The 20716-nt window shown below is 34.4% G+C and overlaps 1 protein-coding gene across 1 annotated transcript; it reads right to left on the bottom strand.

Annotated features, from left to right (window-relative positions):
- Positions 1 to 1296: 1296 nt before the first annotated feature.
- LOC113303453 (MATH domain and coiled-coil domain-containing protein At3g58200-like) lies at positions 1297 to 3181 on the bottom strand. Its single transcript, XM_026552491.1, has 2 exons — positions 3033 to 3181; positions 1297 to 2336 (listed from the first exon to the last, which is right to left on the bottom strand). The coding sequence occupies exon 2, from the start codon at positions 2278 to 2280 to the stop codon at positions 1543 to 1545; it is 738 nt and encodes a 245-aa protein (XP_026408276.1). The 5' UTR covers positions 2281 to 2336; positions 3033 to 3181; the 3' UTR covers positions 1297 to 1542.
- Positions 3182 to 20716: the final 17535 nt, after the last annotated feature.

The raw sequence follows: 20716 nt of genomic DNA on the forward strand, positions 1-20716 counted from the left end.
CAATTGAAGAAATTAACCAACAAAATGAAGAACCAGGACCTGAAAATGACCGGGTATACTTATAAATTAGTCCCAACTAACTTTTTGTTGCTCAAAGTTATCTAAAGTCCGTAAAAAATTCAATTTTTTTTACATTTTCAGAGCTAATTACGGTTGGAATTTTGTTCATAACCAACCGTAAATAGAAGTTACGGCTCGTAAAAGATGAACTACCAACCGTAACTGGTTAAATTTGAAGAAAACCCAATCGTAAAACCAGTTATAAGAACATACGGTTGGTAATTGAACTATTACCAACCGTAACAACATCAAAATATCCAGTTACGGTTCGTAATTGAGTTAAAATCAACCGTAACTCACATAAACCCAGAAATTTCAATTTTCATCTAAAACCCTAATTTTTGATAGAAGTTAAACTTAAATCGAACAAAATAAACCAAATCGTAACTGGGTTTTCAAAACATACCTCATATAAGTCATTACACTACACTTGATTAATTTTCGAATCGTCGATTAATCGAAGACGATGAAATTTTGAGTTTTAATGGAGGTTACGGTTGATGGGAGGAGGAGAAGAGAAGAAGAAAGAAAACAAATTTTCAATTTAGCTTTGATTTAGGTTAAAAAATGGGGAGGATAGTCTAGTTAATTTACATCCCCTATAGGACATCCCCTAACCAACTAGAGGGTCATTACTATCACACTACCGCCCCTATAACAAGTTACTTCTCTTTAGCCCAAGTTAACAATACAAGACAGATGAATCAAACGTTCAGCTGCTTCACCAACATGATCACGTACCGTTTCACGTCCAGTTGAAGGATCAAAAATCGCGAGATTAACATAAGAGTTTGAGTAAGCAGAATGGAATAAACCACCAAGACAGACTGATTCTGGGGTGTTCCATATTTTCAAAATCATGTACATATCAACAAGATGATCATAGAAACTGCCGTGTTTGTGCCAGCACTCCGATGCACCGACGGAACGAAGGACTGATAGTAGAGTTGGGAGGTTTGGGTCTATAGATTTATCTTCACCTCGGAGAAATGGACGCGCAATTGTTTCAAATCGATTTTTGTCTGTGGAATTGGCGCTGATGATCATGGCATGGTTTTGAGATTTAATTCAAACTCTTTGATCGGTGAAACCAAGAAACTGCAGCTCCGGATGCGTGTGGATTAGGTTGAAGTGAAGGGGTTGGACTTTGAAGAGGTGATAAAGCTTTGAGTTGTCAATGATATTTGTTTTTACCGAACATGAGGGGGTATTGTTTAGTTTATCACTACTGTGAGTGTGAACTGAGTCAGGACTCGGGATTGTTGATGGAATATTACATGACCAGATTTACGCATCCCCAGCCCATAACCAGGTTGATGCAATATTACATGATTTTAGAAGCAAATCATCCACTCTGTCTGCATCAGACTCAGAAGTATATATCATTAACTATAGGTACAACAACACTCTATGTTGAGGCGAGGAATCAAGCCTGTTTTTCATGCAATTCCTGTACAAGGCACCATCATTGAGTTGATGTTATCAGTAGGTTCTTCTATCATAATTGCATCCTTCTCCACTGGAGCCAGTGACAAGAGACAAGTTCGTCCCGCAATTTAAAAGCAGCAAACCACCACTGCATTTGCCTATGAAATTTTGTCTCTCCATGAGTAGAGGAAAAACCTTAGTTTCCAAGGCCAAAAGTTGCTCTTTTGCCAAGATAAACTGCTGCTCAGCTTCAATGACTTGTGCCTTTGTCTGAACCTGTTCCCTCAATGTGTCCTGAAGCTTCTTCTCCTCAGCAAATTTTTTCTTAATATCCTCCAAACGCTCACGAAGCCAGCCGATATTGAATTCAAGTTTCTCTGCTACTTCTATTTTCGTCTCCCAAGAGTCGATCATTTCTGAAGAAACCTGTTCGAGATGGTAGCGATTCATATCCACAATAGAAGTCATTATTTCAGAGACAACGACTACTTGGGAGTAATAATATAAATCTGTAAGAACTTGGTTTGAAGCAATGTGCCCATAATTCAACCAGATCTCTTTATACAAGGACGCTTGTGTTTTCAGTACACTGAAGCCTCCAACCTCTTGAAATTTCTCATCCAGAACAACTTCTTTGCAGAGCACACCTTTTTCATATAGTCGGCCAGCACCTAGAAATTTATCTCCTTTTGTTGCGCTAGAATGTGTGACCTCAGCTACAGCTTCCACTATCCCTGTAAGTTCACTTCCTTGCGTTGGAGCCTGATCTGGGTAGATATCTTCAGTAGGCATCCCAACTTCTGCAAGCACCCCTACACTCTGGTCTACTTCCAATTACTTATTTGCGCCTGAAATGCACGTGAATTAGTAAATTAGTAATGGAAATGGAAATGGGTCATGCATACCAAGGGAAAAAACAGAACAGGGATCAGGTTCTTGCATTTTGGACCAAATCATAACAAATTCGTCATTAAGGTCCACCTCATTGTAGGATGTTGAGGGTTATATGTAGATCACTTATTTCTACATTCCTTTGGATTTTCTTCTAATACACAACAATGAGATGAGTATGATTTCTGAATTTGATATCGAACCCTAAACTCAATTCCGGATAACACATTTGATCTGGTCATGTCCAGTAAGTATTTATGCTGCCACTACCTAGTCTCATTATTCTAATTCACAGAACTGTTGCTAATTTAGAGACAGCACTAGCTGAACCGGTCACAGTCGAGAACATCTCGGCAGCTCCAAAATTGAAAACTGAAAATGGCAAAAATTGGTGGGAAGCTAATTGTACTAGGTCAGTTACTGATCAAACTAATACTACTAAGTGGTTCAGTCAGTTACTGATCAATGTGGCTGCAAAATAGCAACAATTCGGCTTCAATTACAGAATTGAATTGGATTCAAGTGATGAAGCAAAAGACAGACTGATCATGGAATACATTCAAACTCCAAACACATAATCAGTAGATGGTAATATCATGCAATCATATAAAAAAAATAGCGATAAGAAGACGCAGATTGATTCGAGTAACTACCTGATTTCTCTCAAAAAGTTTTTCCAACGCTTACTTCGGAAGAATTTGGTAGACAGAATTTCAGATCTAACACAGGAAGGAGAAGAGGAAGAGAGGCTGGAATATCTTAGGAGTAACTTTAGTTTCTAGGGTATCTCTTATGAGTAACTTTTGTTTTAGGGTATCTCTTATAAGAGAAGTTTTAGGGTTACCATAACCTGGTATAGGGGCGGAGCCAAGAAATGTTGGATGGGGATGCAAAAATTTGCTATGAGGTGCAAAAATGTAAAAATAGGCTTAGACATTAAAAATTTTCTCAAATTGGCCTTGAAATGGGTTTTGGAGCCAGTTGGGCAGGGGATGCAGTGCACCCCTTACAATGAGCTGGCTCCGCCCCTGATCTGGGAGCCGAAATTGAATCCGGTACGAAAAGAATTTTAACGAGTTCAAATAGGTAGTACCCGTCCGCCGGTACCCAGCTATTCATATTTTTGTAAAAAAAATCAGCAAAATTATAAGTATTTTGTTGGTTTTGACTTTGATTTTTTTGCATTTTTCATTTTTTTTTACATTTAATCTTTATTTATTTAATATGATAAATAATTTATATTCAAGCCAAAAAGTAGAAATATATTAAATTTTTGAATTTTTTTTTTATAGTTTTCTCAATACCAATGGAACCGACGAGTATCCGGAATTTTTAACGGTTCCGGTTCTAGGTCTACAAATTTAGGAATCGGAACCGATTTTTATAAATAGGGTCCGGATCGAGTGATACCCGGAAGACCTGGATCATTTGGCAGTCCTAATTTTAGGATATTGTTTATAAAAGATCCAACGATGGGAATATTATCGGGATAATAGATACATCAGGGAAATTAGGCTAAGACCCAACCCATGGATAACCCATAATATGAGGCCCTTAATTAAAAGTAGTTTAAATTTAGGACCCGAATTATTAAAAGACATTCATACCCTTATATATATTGTCAAGCCCCTAAATAAATAAAATTTAAAACTACGCCCCTAATTAAATAAAATTTAAACTAAGCCCAAAATTATTATAAATACATGTATTACTTTAATATTCATTTACAATAATTTCTTAGCATATAACTAGAAGTTACACACGCATCTGTCTAGTGTAATTGAGAGTTACATATGCATCTATCTAGTGTAATTGATGGTTACACATGAATCTGATTTGTGTATTCAGCGTCAACTCCAATTCCAGCGAGACCATTACCACATTTAAGCAATTAGCTTTTATGAAGTTTAAATCTTTGCCTTTCCTTCTTGTCTTCTTCACTCCAAAATGCTTGCATATCTGCAACGAAATAAACATCCATGGATTAGGTTGCATGAACAAAAAGCGAAAAAAAAAATATTATACAACAATTGTAAGGAAAATTTATAGAACAGAGATCACAGAAAATACACATGATAACCTATCTTAGCATGTGTAACTGGGAGTTACACATGCATCCGTCATGCGTAATTGACAGTTACACATGCATATGACTTGGATACCTAGCATGTGGAATTTTTTGGTTGCAAGTTTGTTCATTTTAGCATGTGTAACTAGGAGTTACACATGCATCTGTCTAGTGTAAAGAGGAGTTACACATGCATATATCATATGTAACTAGGAGTTACACCTACGTATGACTTGTGTACTCAGCTTACCGACTTTACTTGTGATATTCACAGTTGTAACACATATGTTACAACTAAGAACCAATTAGTTCTTTTGCTAATTCTGATTTATTGGCAGACAAGGTTTCAAACATGAAATAAATTCGCAGAACACACATTCAATTCCTGTAGCCCAACTACATAAAACTAAATTACATCATAAAATAAACAGATTCTCAAGATGATGATTCCTTAATAGGAATGTTCAGGCAAGTGTTGGACTTAAAGAATTTAAATAGTATGTAGCATTTGTGGGTAAGAAGTACCTGCAATTGCTTTTGTTTGTTCAGCCACAACAGTCAAACTGTTCCCATCCTCTCGTTATTCAAGAGTCTCCCTGACACCAGAAATCACCTTAAATCCTTGAGAAATTGCATATGCAACTTTCTTTCCAAAGAACTACATAACCATATTTCAAAAACATGCAATCAATGTTACGGAACTATATAAAAATTAATAAAAACCAAAGCAAAAGAGGTTGTGCCACAAGAGTTGTACATAACAATAACAATTAAGCTTATGTGCAAAAAAAAAACACAAACTAATTACCTCATTTGATTCATTTAGCAAAGCACTTCTTTCAGAAAGGTTGAGAATAACCCAGGGGATGTTCAAACTGGAATGCATCTCAGTACTGCATAAACAAGGGACGCGATTTTTGTTTATTCATACATGCCTGAGTAGTATTCCAGTATCAGACCAGAACATAGAAAACATGAGTGCATGATGTGAGAAGATTAACTACTGTAAATAGGAGTTACACATGCATTTGAATAGTGTAACTAGGAGTTACAGATGCACTTGACTTGTGTAACTGAGAGTTACACATACATATAATGCAAAGAAATGGCTAATGTCTCACACCTAAACTCGTAAGAAATGTCCAATGTCTAGTGCAACAAAAGTTGTTCAACAAATCAAGTTCAATAAAGATAAAAGTGAAGGTGCAAAACTATACATGTGAGGGATATATTTGAGGCAGCCCCAAGTCGCGTTGCCTCCCATAAAAAATCCAATTACATAGATTTCTGATCCTAGACCCAACTGGTCATCAAGATCTCCCACATCTAAAGCAGTACTCTTATTTGTAGGTTTCGATTCGGATTACTTTTTCCATACCTGGCTCTATCAAATCATCATGTGTAACTGGAGGTTACACGTCTAATTAGCATGTGTAACTAGTAGTTACAGTTCTAATTAGCATGTGTAACTAGCAGTTACACATTCATATAACCTGCGTACTTGTAAAGTCTGAAGGCATCATACTTCAAAAGCTAATAGTCCATACCAATGCTTAATATTGATGATAGATACAACGAACCAATACACTATACACGCATGAACTAGTACCAAAAGAAAAATGGAAACGAAGATTGCTCAATATTTACCTTTCAACACAGACACACATGAACCACTGCTGGCCACCACAACTACCTTCTCATCCTCCTCCAAAACCTGCACCTCCACCACCAAAATCACCACAGATTCGTTAATCAAACTCCACGTTTGTAGACCAAGACTGAAGATAAGAAAACTAAAACCAAACTCAATTGTGAACTTCAGTAAAATATTAATGATGCTTATATTCAAGCAAACCAAACGTAGAAAGAGACAAGTAGTGAAAAATGAAACCAAGTCGTGATATATTCTGTACCTTGTTCCCATGCTTCACAGCTTCCTCAAACACAGACACCTGAAAATTACAAATTGCAAATGATTCATTAGCGAATACCACTTCATAATCAATTCAATATTTCTATGAATATCAACAAACGACCACCTACTCCAAAAGCACCGCCACTACTAAAATCTGCTGACACATATACAAACCCTTTGTAATCCGCTAGTACACATAAAAAATTCATGTGTCAGCAGAAGTTACACATGCATATGATATGTGTAACCAGAAGTTACATATCCTGGTACCAAGGAAAATGACAGGCATAACTATGGAAAAATCAAAATGAAAGTACAAACATCCCCAAATCAAGTCGGTGTTACTAAAATCTGTTGACACACATACAAAACGCATGTGTAATCTTCTAGTTCACATACAAAATTCATGTGTAATCATAAGTTACGTATTTTGTTACCAAAAAAAAAATGACAGGTCTAACTATGGACAAATCAAATCAAAGTACAAACATCCCCAAATCAATCCAGTGCTTCATATTTCCGTAATCTAAACACTCGTAAACAAGCATCCTTGTAACAAGCATTAGGAACTTCCAACACAACACAAATTAAATTATGTTTTCATGTTATTTACATGTAATAGTTTTATGCTTTCAAAATTACTAATAAGCAAAAAATATTTTAGCAGATCAGAACACTCTTAATAATTGATGGCATACTTGAAATCTAAATAATCTGATAGTTTAAATATGAAAAATCAACAAATCGAGAAACAACAATAACAACAACGTTCAAAACTTACCTAGATTAGAGATCTGTTGATTCAGGAAAAATCGTATTGGTCTTTTCCTCCGATCTGAATGGAATCATCCAAAATAAAAAATCAAAACATGATTACAACAAACGAAAAAGAATCACTATCGATTGAAGTTTATCTGATTTCAATGATCTCATATGGGTAGAAATATAAAGACACGGTGATTATTAATCTGAAATTAGATTTAAGATTAAATCAAAATTTCAGCAACAAATCATAATAAAGAGATTTCGTAAAAAAAAAAAAAAAGACTCTGAAAACCTTAGTTCCAATTGAAGAGAATGATAAAAGTATTACAGATCTAAACTGTGACTCCAAATCGGATAAAAAATTAGAAGTGAAATCAAATGAATTAGGGTTTTGAAACCGTAAATCTGTCGTTCATAAGTTTATTTTTGTTAAAAGCATAACGAGATTTCAATTGAATCGAGTATAGAGATGAGAAACTTATCTATTTTGTTAGATTTGTTGATGAAATTGTTGTGATTCAACATTAATCTTCTAATATTCAAAACCTAGAAATATTTTTGTCGGACCGAGAGGGAAAGAGAATGGAGAAGGGAGAGAAAAGAGAAAAGAGAAATGAAAATATCTTCTGATATTCCTCTTGTATATATACTAAAGGGTAGTGTTGTCATTATTAAAATTCGTAATAATTAATTATAGGCCAGATCTAAAGAAATTTTGATATTTTGGGCCTAGTAATATCATTTTCTGAAAGAATGGAGTTGACAATGTATGATCCATTTTGTGGGGCTTCTATATGTTGAACCCATATAGAAGGGGGGTTATAGTATTTGTCACTACCCAAAATTGTCCTAAATACTCCAATAGTGTATATATATTATTATAGCGGTTGGTTTGAAATCTTCTTCCTAATGTGAGTAGTCGTACCGCAAAAGACATGTGTATATCATATGGTTGCATGCTTTTTCTTTGATAAAGATCAACACAACACACCAACACAACAATTCCTATGACATGGCTAAATCAAATAGATTCTCAACAAGAGACCTAAATATTTTGAAACATTGAGTGCAGTCTGATTTATTTTTCATAGGATAAATCCTACTGAATTTGGTGCAATCATCTACAAAAAATATATGATACCTAAATCCAAGATGAGATTGCACAGGTGCTGGTGATATCACAGTGAATAAGTTAAAAAGCGGGGTACAACAACCATACCCAACAATTCTTTTGGCAATCTGAGAGGGCTTACTCCAATATACTTTCAAGAGAATCAACTAGACAATCAAACTCAATCTAGAGAAAAGTATATCCAAGAGTTTATATCTCTATCTCTAAATTCAATCTGCAATCAGCAAATAGGAATTTGCGAACCCAGTTCAATATAAGAAATGTAACTTGAACGGTACCAAAGACCAATGTTCAAGGATCAATCAATTTCAATCAACAACCAAAGGTTGGATTTTCTTATTGATCGATTCAACGCACAACCTGTGATATTTCAATTATATAACAAAATATAATGCGGAAAAGAAATAACACAGACACCAGAATTTTTTTAACGAGGAAAACCGCAAATGCAGAAAAACCCTGGGACTTAGTCCAGCTTTGAACACCACACTGTATTAAGACGCTACAGATACTAGCCTACTACCAATGAACTTCACTGGACTGTAGTTTAACTCTAATCAATCTCACATTGATTCAAGGTACAGTTGTGCTCCTTACGTCTCTGATCCCAACAGGATACTACACACTTGATTCCCTTAGCTGATCTCACCCACAACCAAGAGTTGTTACGACCCAAAGTCGAAGACTTGATAAACAAATCTGTTTCACACAGAAAAGTCTGTTGGAATAGATAAATCCATCTCCCACAGAAATACCTATGAGTTTTGTTTCGTCTTTCGATAAATCAAGGTGAACAGGAACCAATTGATAAACCGGACTTACATTCTCTAAGAATAGCCTAGTATTATCAATCACCTCACAATAATCTAAATCGTATGGAAGCGAAACTAGATATTTTGGAATCACAAGCGATGAGACGAATATGTTTGTGACCAATTTTTATCTTGCCTATTGGAGAAATAAATCTCGAGCAAATCTTATAGAAGATAATACTCAAACGATAGAATCAAGCAAGATCAGAACATGCAACTATAGAGAAAATAGTTGGGTCTGGCTTCACAATCCCAACAAAGTCTTCAAGTTGTTAACCTATAGGGTTTCTTGAAAAACCTAATGTTGAAGGAGAATCGACTCTAGCTTATACAACTAGTGTCACACAGAAGTGTGGGGATTAGGTTTCCCAGTTTATAGAGTTCTCCTTAATATAGTTTTCAAATCAGGGTTTACAATCTAAGTTACCTTGGTAAAAAATCATTCAATATTTGTCGTTAGATGAAAACCTGATTAGTTCCAAGGTAATATCTTTCAACCGTTAGATCGAAATTAGCTTGTTACACACAAATGAAATGTACCTTAGTTTAGGTTTAAGTAACCGTACTTAAATGTGTACACCATGTTGGCTCAACAATAGTTAACCGAGGTTATCCATATGAACACTCTCATGTCAACCTTGTTCATCTTAACCATAACTAGTTCAAATGACTCAAATGAAACTAGTTAAAGAGTTGTTCAATTGTTATATTCTCACAGAAGTATACAAGAACACAATTGAAGCAAAATCGGTTTGATTCACTCGAATCAATTCATGAACGTTATAGCCACGGTTTGCAAAGATTGCATTCCTTATTGTATAAATGTGTTAGTTCATGTACACAACCGATTTTAGAACTTTACCTTCAAGTATGCAAAAGAGTACGCATACTTGAAATACTCGGACCAAGATTGGGTTTCTCCAGTACGCAAACGGGTACGCGTACTTCCAATCCCAGCAGAAATTCTCGGTGATGAACCCTACGCCAGTACGCATACGGATACGCATATTATGGTTCCTGGACATGGATTACATATGTGCAAGAGTACACAACATGTCACAACCCAATAATGGTTAAGTTTTCTAAACTCTTATTTAAATCATTGAAACTTTCTTAAAGGATGATAATAGTCGTTTTCACACACTATTAGCATCAAAGCAATTTTCAAGTTAATGAAATAATCATTACGAAACATTCCAAGTCTGCACCAAATGATTGTATCACACAAACCATGTAAGATGTTACTCGGCAATTTTTACATGATCATCTTTTGACATTCGTTAAGAATATAAGATGAACTTGGTCGAAGCGAAAGCTTACCAACACATATTTCTAGAAATATGTAAGCGAGTTAAACTCAGCTCGAAATATGAAATGTGCATAGTAAAAAAATATATAGCACTATGACTTATGTCTCAATATAGGAGATAGAGTTGAAAATGCGGGGGTCTAACAACCACACCGAACAATTCGTTTGGAAATCTGAGAGGACTTACTCTAATATACTTTCTAGAGAATGAACTAGACAGTCAGACTCAATCTAGAGAAAAGTATATAGAAGAGTTTAATATCTCTAACTCTTAATTCAATCCGCAATCAGCAAATAGAAATCTGCGAGCCCGATTGAATATAAGAGGAGTAAACTTGAATGGTACCAAAGACTAATGTTAAAGGATCAATCAATCTCAATCAACAACCAAATGTTGGATTTTCTAATTGATCGATACAACGCACAAGCTGTAATATTTCAACTATATAACAAAATATAATGCGGAAAAGAAATAACACATACACCAGAATTTTGTTAACGAGGAAACCGCAAATGCAGAAAAACCCCGGGACCTAGTCCATTTTGAACACCACACTGTATTAAGACGCTACAGACACTATCCTAATACCAATGAACTTCGGACTGGACTGTAGTTGGACCCTAATAAATCTCACACTGATTCAAGGTACAGTTGCGCTCCTTACGTCTCTGATGCCAGCAGGATACTACGCACTTGAGTCCCTTAGCCGATCTCACCCACAACTAAGACTTTCTAAATTGCCTTTTACTTTGCTATATTTTTTACAAGAGTTCTCGGATTTGTTAGATTATTATTAGAGCATATAAGGGTGCGAAAGCCTAATTTCAGTTGGGGTCTGACCCAACTTACTATTTTTTTTCAGGAGATCGTGACCGTGGAACAACCTAGCTTGTAGATTGTATTTCTGTTCCGAAAAGCTACTTCTTTATTATTTTAAAGTGCTTAGTTAAGCGTTTTATTGATGTCTTTAAAAGACTTTTACTCCTTTCCCTTAAATTCTTAACATTTATTCTGGAAATCGACCTGCGAGTCGAAGTTTTTTTTTTTTTGGTTTAATTAATAAAATTCATTTGTTTATGGATTGTTATCATTGTGTTCCATACAATAACCTGATCTCCATTTGTTAGCTTGACGGTTTGAGTGTGTAAAGTGATCCATTAGTATGCCACACTTTGAGTTTTAGGGCGGCCGACCTAGAATTTGAAGTGGGGATGTTGCAACATCCTAGGCGTCTGAATCATCGTATGGGTTGACATGCTCTTATTGTTCACTCAAGGGTCATGAACTTTTAAAGTGTTTTAAATACAAACACAAGATGAGATATGTCAACAAACTTCAACGAAGAGCAAATCGACTAGAAAATAAGCTTAAACTCGCTCAAAAAACTGCCGAAGTATGTAAGATTTTGTCTTCTTCGAAGAAGCTAGTTTCCAAAGATAAGATAAGACCATTAGAAAAGAAAGTATGGTCTAAACGTTTTGATAGACATGGTTCTATGAATTCCTTCCAAAAGGAACATGGTGGACAGATTGTTGTTCACCACAGCACAACTTGATTGTGTTGTTTAGTGTATCTTGTCTCATGTGCCTAATCAAAAGAGACAAGATTTTGCACATCTAAGGCTGTAGGAAAAGTTTTTTTTTTTCTTTTCTTAGATTTTGCAAAATTGGAATTCCTTGTCAATCAATAAAGGAGGGTTATTCTTGACAATTCTATTCTTTTTAGGGTTGTGGATTGTTCGTGTACGAACCTGTTTAAAGGTTGCGTAACCCTACATTCCTTTTTCCTTCTCTGGAACTCTTTTTTATCTTAAGACTGGTTGTTGAGTTTAAATTGTGATTTTTTGTCACAAACCCGTACTCTTATGGATAGTCCAAGCATCATGTCTTCTGATGGAAAAGATGTTAATATGATTGTTAAGCCAACAATCATGAAGGAAAAAAAAGAGATCTCCGTTACCTCCAACTTTAAAAAGAAAAAGAAGGAATGTGAGGAAGCCAAGAGCCGTTCCTTCATATTTTCAGAAGTTTTCTGGTGTTCTTGAAGAGTTGAAGGAAACAACAAAGGACATTCAACAAATAAAGGCTATTGTTATGAGAACTCTTGAAATTCAGAAATCCCTGGTTCGACATCATCAACCTAGAAGGTTTGGTGGAATTGACTCCTATCTTCACGAACCGTATGTTCCCAAGGCTTTTGACGATAAGGAGTTCGGGGACGATAAAGAATTTTTCAGAGGTCTCAATGTCTAAGAAACTTCTTATGAGAATTTTTATTCTTTTTTTTTGTTTAGAAGGATTATAGGGTTTGGAATAGCCATTATTGTGATTATACATAGCTAGTTTCAAACATTTTCATCTTCAATGTTTTTAGATTTATTTTTTAAAATTCTAAGTTATTTGGAAGATGATGTTTGTAATTTTAATCTTTATGGTTTTATATATTGCAAATTGTTATGGGATATGTTGTTTACGTCCGTGAACCTTGACTATCCCATACTTGTTCAAAATTTATCTCTATCATATGTCGGTATGAAAGTATTGATAAAAGATACAATGAACTTTTGACAAACAAAAGTTAAGCCTTTTATGTCATTACGCAAATATTGATGGAATAAAGGATGAACTTTTGTTTACAAAAATTGTCTATTATATATCATTGTGCAAATAGTGATGGAAAATAGAGTGAATTCTTGTCTATTCCGCAGTATTGATCTTCCCAAGATCCACATCTTTGTGTATTTACTGTTATTGTGTTGCTCCATAAGTTTTCTTATGTCGTGCATGTGCAATTGAATTGATCATTTTTGTGGTTGATTCAATTGAGATTTTTGGATACAAATTCATGTTCTCATGTGATTTATCATGTCCAAAGAAATCCTTCTTTTCTTGTAAAAGCAAGGTCGTCTTTGTTGTTCTTTCGGGAATGACATTTTATAGGGGAGAGTTTGTTTTTGAACTTGTACTTAATCGCTGTATCTTTGTGCGGAGTGCGGTTATGGAATATCATAGAGGTTATCTTGTATCTTTATAAACTCCTTGATGAATGCATTTAGCTTCGACTTTATGATTGCATCTAAATTTGTTGGTATGTTTTTCTATTTTGGTCATGAAGAATCTCTATGGAAATTTCATGAGGATCCCACTAGTTTTCGTACCTTTGCCAATTTGTATTGACAAAAAGGGGGAGAATTAATGTGTAGTTTCATACTACAAATACATATAGTTTACGGATCATTATGTAAGGGGGAGTGGTTTTCATATTGAGATGGTGTATTGACTAAGGTGGAGTGATACATATCACCATAGTATTATTATCAAAGTTGTGATGCAATTGAACTTTGATGCTGTGTAATAATACCATGACACTGTATAACAATGATCGAGAGCACTTGTTTTCTCATTGTTATTGCTGCGGATCTTCAACAACTATGATGCTGAGTTGAACACGTTTATAATCATGGAGTACTTGGAAGTGACGAAGATTTCGATTCGTGTTGAAGATGCCAAGAAGATCAAGCATTTGGATGAGAAGCTACAAAGTTTTTATTTATTTTGTAATCCATATGTATTGATAGTTTTGTCACTAAAATTAAGGGGGATACTGTTAGAGCATTGCTCGGTCGAACTCGCATGTGTTGCTATCTCAAGCATGTTTGTCAATGTTAGTTATCAAAACTATAAGCCTTGATTTCTAGCCTATTTAGATGTCTCGGACTAGGACATAGATTGTGTAGTTGAGCTTTAGACTTCACGGCGTTCATCATTTGAAGACGAATAACTACTAAAGGGAGCTTGTGGAACTTCATAGACAAAAGGTATGTGGAGACTGAAACTTATCTATCACTTGGAATTTCTATTTCTACTCTTATCTCATATATTGAGACATAAGTCGTGTTTCGATATAGTTTTCTATTATACACATTTGAGATTTCGAGCTGAGTTTAACTCGCTTATATATTTCTCGGAATATGTGTTGGCAAGCTTTCGCTTCGGACAAGTTCATCTTACATTCGTGACGAAAGTCCGAATAAGATCATATGAAAATTGCCGAGTAACTGTAAAGACCCGCAAGTTTGTCAACGCTATTAGACCGGTCAAGTATCGATTTAGCCATTAATAACTCGATTAGTTTAACACGGAAGAAAATTAATAAGAGTTAATATAACAACGATCTAGATACAAAACTAGTACCACCGGAAAGATCTCGAAAAGTTTTGCGAAATGGACTACTCGAACGCATCATTCGGACACCGGACAAAGAAGATATCTTCAAATATGTACGAAGGGTAAAATTGTCATTATTCATAATAACCGATTGGCTTCCAAAATCATTTGGTTAGGTGCATTTATCAATTGTGTTTGGCCTTATCAAAACCGATCGAGCAGATAAGCTCATTCATTTCTTTTCTTTTCTTTCTCTTTCTCTTTCTTCTTCTTCATTCTTTTCTCTTCCTCCTCTCCGTTCTTCACCTGCTGGTGAATCATGTTATTGAAATAAAGATATTTTTAGATCGATAGAGAGATGGGATGTTTGAGTATTGGTTGTTGTAGGTGGTGCTGTTATTAGTTAGCTCTGGGAAGAAGAGGAGATGTTGATGCTGCTGCAAATTAGAATTAGGGTTTTCCTAGAAGGTTGTTTAGAAGTTCGATTAGTGATGAATGAGATGGAATTGAGATGGGTTTATGTTTAATTGAATGATATGAAGTTTTTGTGATGAATAATCTGTGAGTTAGGGTTTCTTGTTCATTTCGAAATAGAATATGATGATGATGGAAGTTGGAGATGAAATTAGTGGTTTAGGGAAGAGAACAAAGATGGGTTTGTCCAGAATTAGGGCATAAGGTTGATAATCATCTCGAATTTGATAGTCAAGATTTGTAGTTTCGGAACTGAAGCTCAAGTAGTGGTTGATTTGAAGCTGTCGATGGAGTTAGGGTTTGATTCTGCTAATTAAAAAGGTAATTGAGTTGATGTTGATGTTGAACTGATGTTTGTTTTGACAAACCAAGGAATCAGGATTATCTACTTCACTTGGAATTGGAATTAAGGTAATATTTTCTTTAGTTGATTGAAGTCTGTTATACTCATTGATTTATGATATAGGCGTTAGTGTTATATCTTTTGAGGCAGAAGAAATGAATCTGGTAATTAGTGGTTAGAATTGACATGTGGAATGAAACTTCAGTGAGGGGTATTGGTGTTGGCTGTGGTTATAGATGTGGTTGATGTGGAAGTCATATTGTTTTGAAATGGAACTGGGATGGTATTGCATATGATTATGAGGTGGTTTTGTGTTGATTTTGTAGATGACTGTTGGTCTGTGCTGTTGAGTTGTTCTGAGATGCAGGTGTTGATGTTGTGAGAGTTATACATAGTTGGAGTTGAGGATTAGATGAATTGGTTGTTTGTACCAAAGAAAAGCTGGTGTTGTCTGTCAGATGATGAAGTTGGCAGGGTTGTACAGTAGGTGCTTGTGTAAGAAATTAGATGGAATTCTAATGTGTAGAACTAGAGTTGTTGAACTAAGTGTTGCATAAAATTGGTTATGCGGAGATTGAGATTACAGGATGTAGTGGTGGAAATATGGCAAGGTGGTAATGTTGAGTGGTATCTGAAGTTGCTGGTGTTGTATATGTAAAGTGAATTGGGAGAAAGAGAGTAGTTGTAGTGTTGCTTAGGAGTGGCCTTAATGGAAGCCAGTAACTACAGATCAAGGTAGGTTGTTATCTTTGTAAATCATTTTGAGTTTTAATTTGAAATGAATATTTTGTTGTAATGAAATAGATTGAAGTTGAACTAATGTTTAGAATTGTAGATGGGTAAGAACCATTGTTTTGTTTGACTGAACTTAGTCAGTCTGACTGATTTAACCTTAGATGACTCGGTTAATCTGACTGAGTCGAGTTACCCTTGTTAACTAGAGTCGAGCCGGTTTGACTCAGTAGACCAGGACCTGACTTGACCCTTGACCAGACCTTGTCTGCTGACTAGTTAGACTGGACTTGACCTGACCTTAGACGTTGACTGTTAGTTGACCTATCTGACCAGACATTGACCGTTAGCTGACCTAGATGGACTGGACCTTAGTTTAGTAGACTTGGGCTTAGGGATAGTTTTACTAGTTCGATGTTTTGGACCTCTTGTGGTCCGAATTAGCCTTTGGCTTCTTCTACAAAGATGTAGATATTCATAAGATTTAGCTAATAGACTATAGAACCACACTAATTGAATTAGTAAACCTTAGATATGTTAAAGATAGATAATAAAAAGGTGTAAAGTCATAAATGGGCTTAGAACCATTAGATATACTTGTATGATCCTTTTGGATAAATTCTTCGAGTGCTTGCGTGATTAACAGTTAGTCTATTTAACAACGATGGATTCAAAGGATGAACCAGTGGATCGTGGATCTCGAGGTAGGCGTGGCTTGTCATCAAAAGAGGTGGGAATACATTTGACTCTTTTGTAACCATTGTTATTTCTTTTACAAAATTTTATATTTAACAAACCATGCATTGTCTATCTACGCATTCCATGCTTTATTTAAATTGCATTGTGATAATTCTGTTGATTATTTGAATATTCCACGGTTTGGAAAGGACTTGTAATGTTTGTTTGTCATATGAATTGTTATGGGAAATACGAATTTCCACTTGTGGTATATAGGATATGCTCCTTCACATTTATATCTACATGAATTCAGCTTTTATGCTTATATCGGTCGACAGTTTACGAGTTCGGAGTTGTCGACATCCATATTTACGATTAGGTGTGGATTTGCGAGTTCGGAATTGCACAACCATAGTATACATTGTTTGAAGAAGGAGTTTGTCCATATACATGTTTGTTTACTTCTGTGAGGATATGCTCTTTCGCATTCACATCTACATGAATTCAGCTTTTATGCTTATATCAGTCGACAGTTTGCGAGTTCGGAATTGTCGACATCCATAATTACGATTAGGTGTGGATTTGCGAGTTCGGAATTGCACAACCATAGTATACATTGTTTGAAGAAAGAGCTTGTCCATATTCGTGTTTGTGTATCTCAGTGACTTGGTCACTATTTAATGTCTGAGAAAAACATAATTGTTTTTCTTAATCTTGTTTATGATTACTTAGAAGTTAAATGTTAATTATTCGCACTTTCAGTTTTCAGAGACAGATCAGAGTTGCGCAGCGGAAGCCACAAGTGTTGACTCCGTTAATTAGTTAACTTCTGCTTTGTTTATTATGTTGTTTATTGTATCTGTAAACCAATTGACTATTGTATATATATCATTTGAGAGAAGCTCATGTATATATATTCTGAGCGGGGTTAGTTTTGGGATAAGTTTTGTAGCAGATTTCTTAATTGAATGTTTAAGTATTTGAATTAGATTCGTAGTGCCTCTTTATTTAACTAATCTCTTGGATTAGTCAGCTGCTAGCTTAGGAGGAGCTACAATGTTGGTATCAGAGCTCACTATTAGATCTTATATGGGTGACAATAGGAATAGCCAGTGCCAGTTAGTTAACTAGATTAGTTTAGAACTGGGTTGGGTTGTGAGATAAATCTTAATCACTAAAAACTATCTACAATTAAAAGAATTATTTGATTGATTGATTTGTTTGTTTGTAATGAAGTAAATATTGTAGGGTACACCAATAGATTTAGCTGATATGGATTTGAAAATAATTGATCTAAATAGTATGAACAGGTACACAATACAATACTAAAAAAAAATAGTGAGATTAGTATTATTGATAAATTTTGAAAGTCACATATATATATATATATATATATTTTAAGCACCTTGACTTATATATAGGGTTAATAATTTATTATCACATAAAGGTTAACAATATTTTTGGGACTCAATAATTTTTGTAAGAGTAACTAGAATAACCATCAAGGTTAATAATAAAGTATAATAATAATAATAATTATAGATGAGAACAATAGTAATAATGATTTTAATAACATAATGTTAGCATTTACTAATAATAATAATGATTTTAATAACATAATGTTAGAATTTATTAATAGTAATAATGATTATTATAACAATAAAAATAATAAATTATAATTAAATAGATATGAAAAATTAATAGCGTTTATCTACGATTAAAATAAAAGACTCAGCTTGTTAGTAATTTTGTACATAAATTATTTTTAGTCTAATAAATGATCTAGTAAATATTTAAAATGAAACAGATTTACGTGAAGTAGTAACAATAGCATTCAGATGTTTAAGGTAATATTAGAATTAAAAAAAAAAAAAAAATAAATTTATTTATTAATAGGATACTTTACAGTAATAGTAAAATCTAAAGACTATTAGGATATATATAATTTTGTGTAAACTCAGATCTTAATCATATTAAATTACCAACGGCGGTATTTAACAAGATATATATAGAATACAGATCCAATATGAATAAATAAAAATTTATTATAGCAATCTTTACGTAAATGAAGATTTATAATTAGAAGATTAAGGCTTAGTGTATCATCTGGATTAATTGACTTAAGAATAATGAAAATGATAATATAATTAAGACATTAAGTTTTGATAAGATAGTAACAGCAAATAATAACATTATATAATACTAACTACTTTATAGGATGGTAATAACAAAATGTAATTTTTGTTAATAGTACAACTCAAGGATTATTTAGCAATCATAAAAATTTAAGGAAATAAAATAAATGACTCGGATAACTAAATTGTTAAAATGTTGTGAATTATGTACATAGTTTATGAAGTAAATTTTTTAAGTCAAATCAGTTACAATATAAGTTTAGAGACTAATTAATTTTAATAAATTAATAATTAGTTAATCCAGCACTGGGGAATAGTGATGGTTGTGTTTTCTCTGTTCGTAGGAAGGCATTGTTGGGCTTAGCCAACCTTGACAGGACAACTGCATTCAGAGATGACTGGTCATAGAAGTATGATATGATTACTTTAGAAACCGATAGATGTAAATTCACTTAGAAAAATTCGTAGGAATCTCCTTTGTAATTAGAGACAAGTATTTTATAAGATATAAATTAGTGTAAGAAACGTAGACTTCCGTATTTGATAGAACTTAACTCAGTGTAATTGAACTTAGAGCTACAAATTTTATATTTTAGTTATAGAGCCATATAGGTTTGTGCTTTGTTTAAGTTGTTTGCGCTTAGATAAGAGATGCGGTTATTCTATAAGGTGGGGAGTTTTTGAAGACCAGAAGAATAGTTTGATTTTCGAGGACGAAAATGAATAAGGTGGGGAGAATGTAAAGACCCGCAAGTTTGTCAACGCTATTAGACCAGTCAAGTATCGATTTAGCCATTAATAACTCTCGATTAGTTTAACACGGACGATAATTAATAAGAATTAATCTAACAATGATCAAGATACGAAACTAGTACCGCTGGATAGATCTCGAAAAGTTTTGCGAAATGGACTACTCGAACGCGTCATTCGGACACCGGACAAAGAAGATATCTTCAGATATGTACGAAGGGTAAAATTGTCATTATTCATCATAACCGCTTGGCTTCCCATATCATTTTGGTAGGTGCATTTATCAATTGTATTTGGCCTTATCAAAAACGATCGAGCAGATAAGCTCATTCACTTATTTTCTTTCTCTTTCTTCTTCTTCATTCTTTTCTCTTCCTCCTCTCCGTTCTTCACCTGCTGGTGAATCAAGTTATTGAAATAAAGAGATTTTTAGATCGAGAGAGAGATGGGGGTGTTTGAGTATTGGTTGTTGTAGGTGGTGCTGTTATTGGTTAGCTCTGGGAAGAAGAGGAGATGTTGATGCTGCTGTAAATTAGAGTTAGGGTTTTCTCAGAAGGTTGTTTAGAAGTTCGATTAGTGATGAATGAGATGAAATTGAGATGGGTTTATGTTTAATTGAATGATATGAAGTTTTTTTTGATGAAGAATCAGTGTGTTAGGGTTTCCTGTTTATTTCAAAATAGAATATGATGATGATGGAAGTTGGAGATGAAATTAGTGGTTTAGGGAAGAGAATAGAGATGGGTTTGTCCAAAATTAGGGCATAAGGTTGATAATAATCTCGAATTTGATAGTCAAGATTTGTAGTTTTGGAACTGAAGCTCAAGCAGTGGTTGATTTGAATATATCGATGGAGTTAGGGTTTGATTCTGCTAATTAAAAAGGTAACTGAGTTGATGTTGATGCTGAACTGATGTTTGTTTTGACAAACCAAGGAATCAGGATTATCTACTTCACTTGGAATTGGAATTAAGGTAATATTTTATTTAGTTGATTGAAGTCTGATATACTCATTGATTTATGATATAGGCGTTAGTGTTATATTTTTTGAGGCAAA

This window comes from Papaver somniferum, chromosome 8 (assembly GCF_003573695.1).
Source record: "Papaver somniferum cultivar HN1 chromosome 8, ASM357369v1, whole genome shotgun sequence".
In the NCBI taxonomy this organism is placed as follows: Eukaryota; Viridiplantae; Streptophyta; class Magnoliopsida; order Ranunculales; family Papaveraceae; genus Papaver; species Papaver somniferum.

Bases quoted from the DNA above. Each gene is read 5' to 3' on its own strand.
- LOC113303453 (XM_026552491.1), bottom strand. From the start codon at position 2,280: ATGCCTACTGAAGATATCTACCCAGATCAGGCTCCAACGCAAGGAAGT.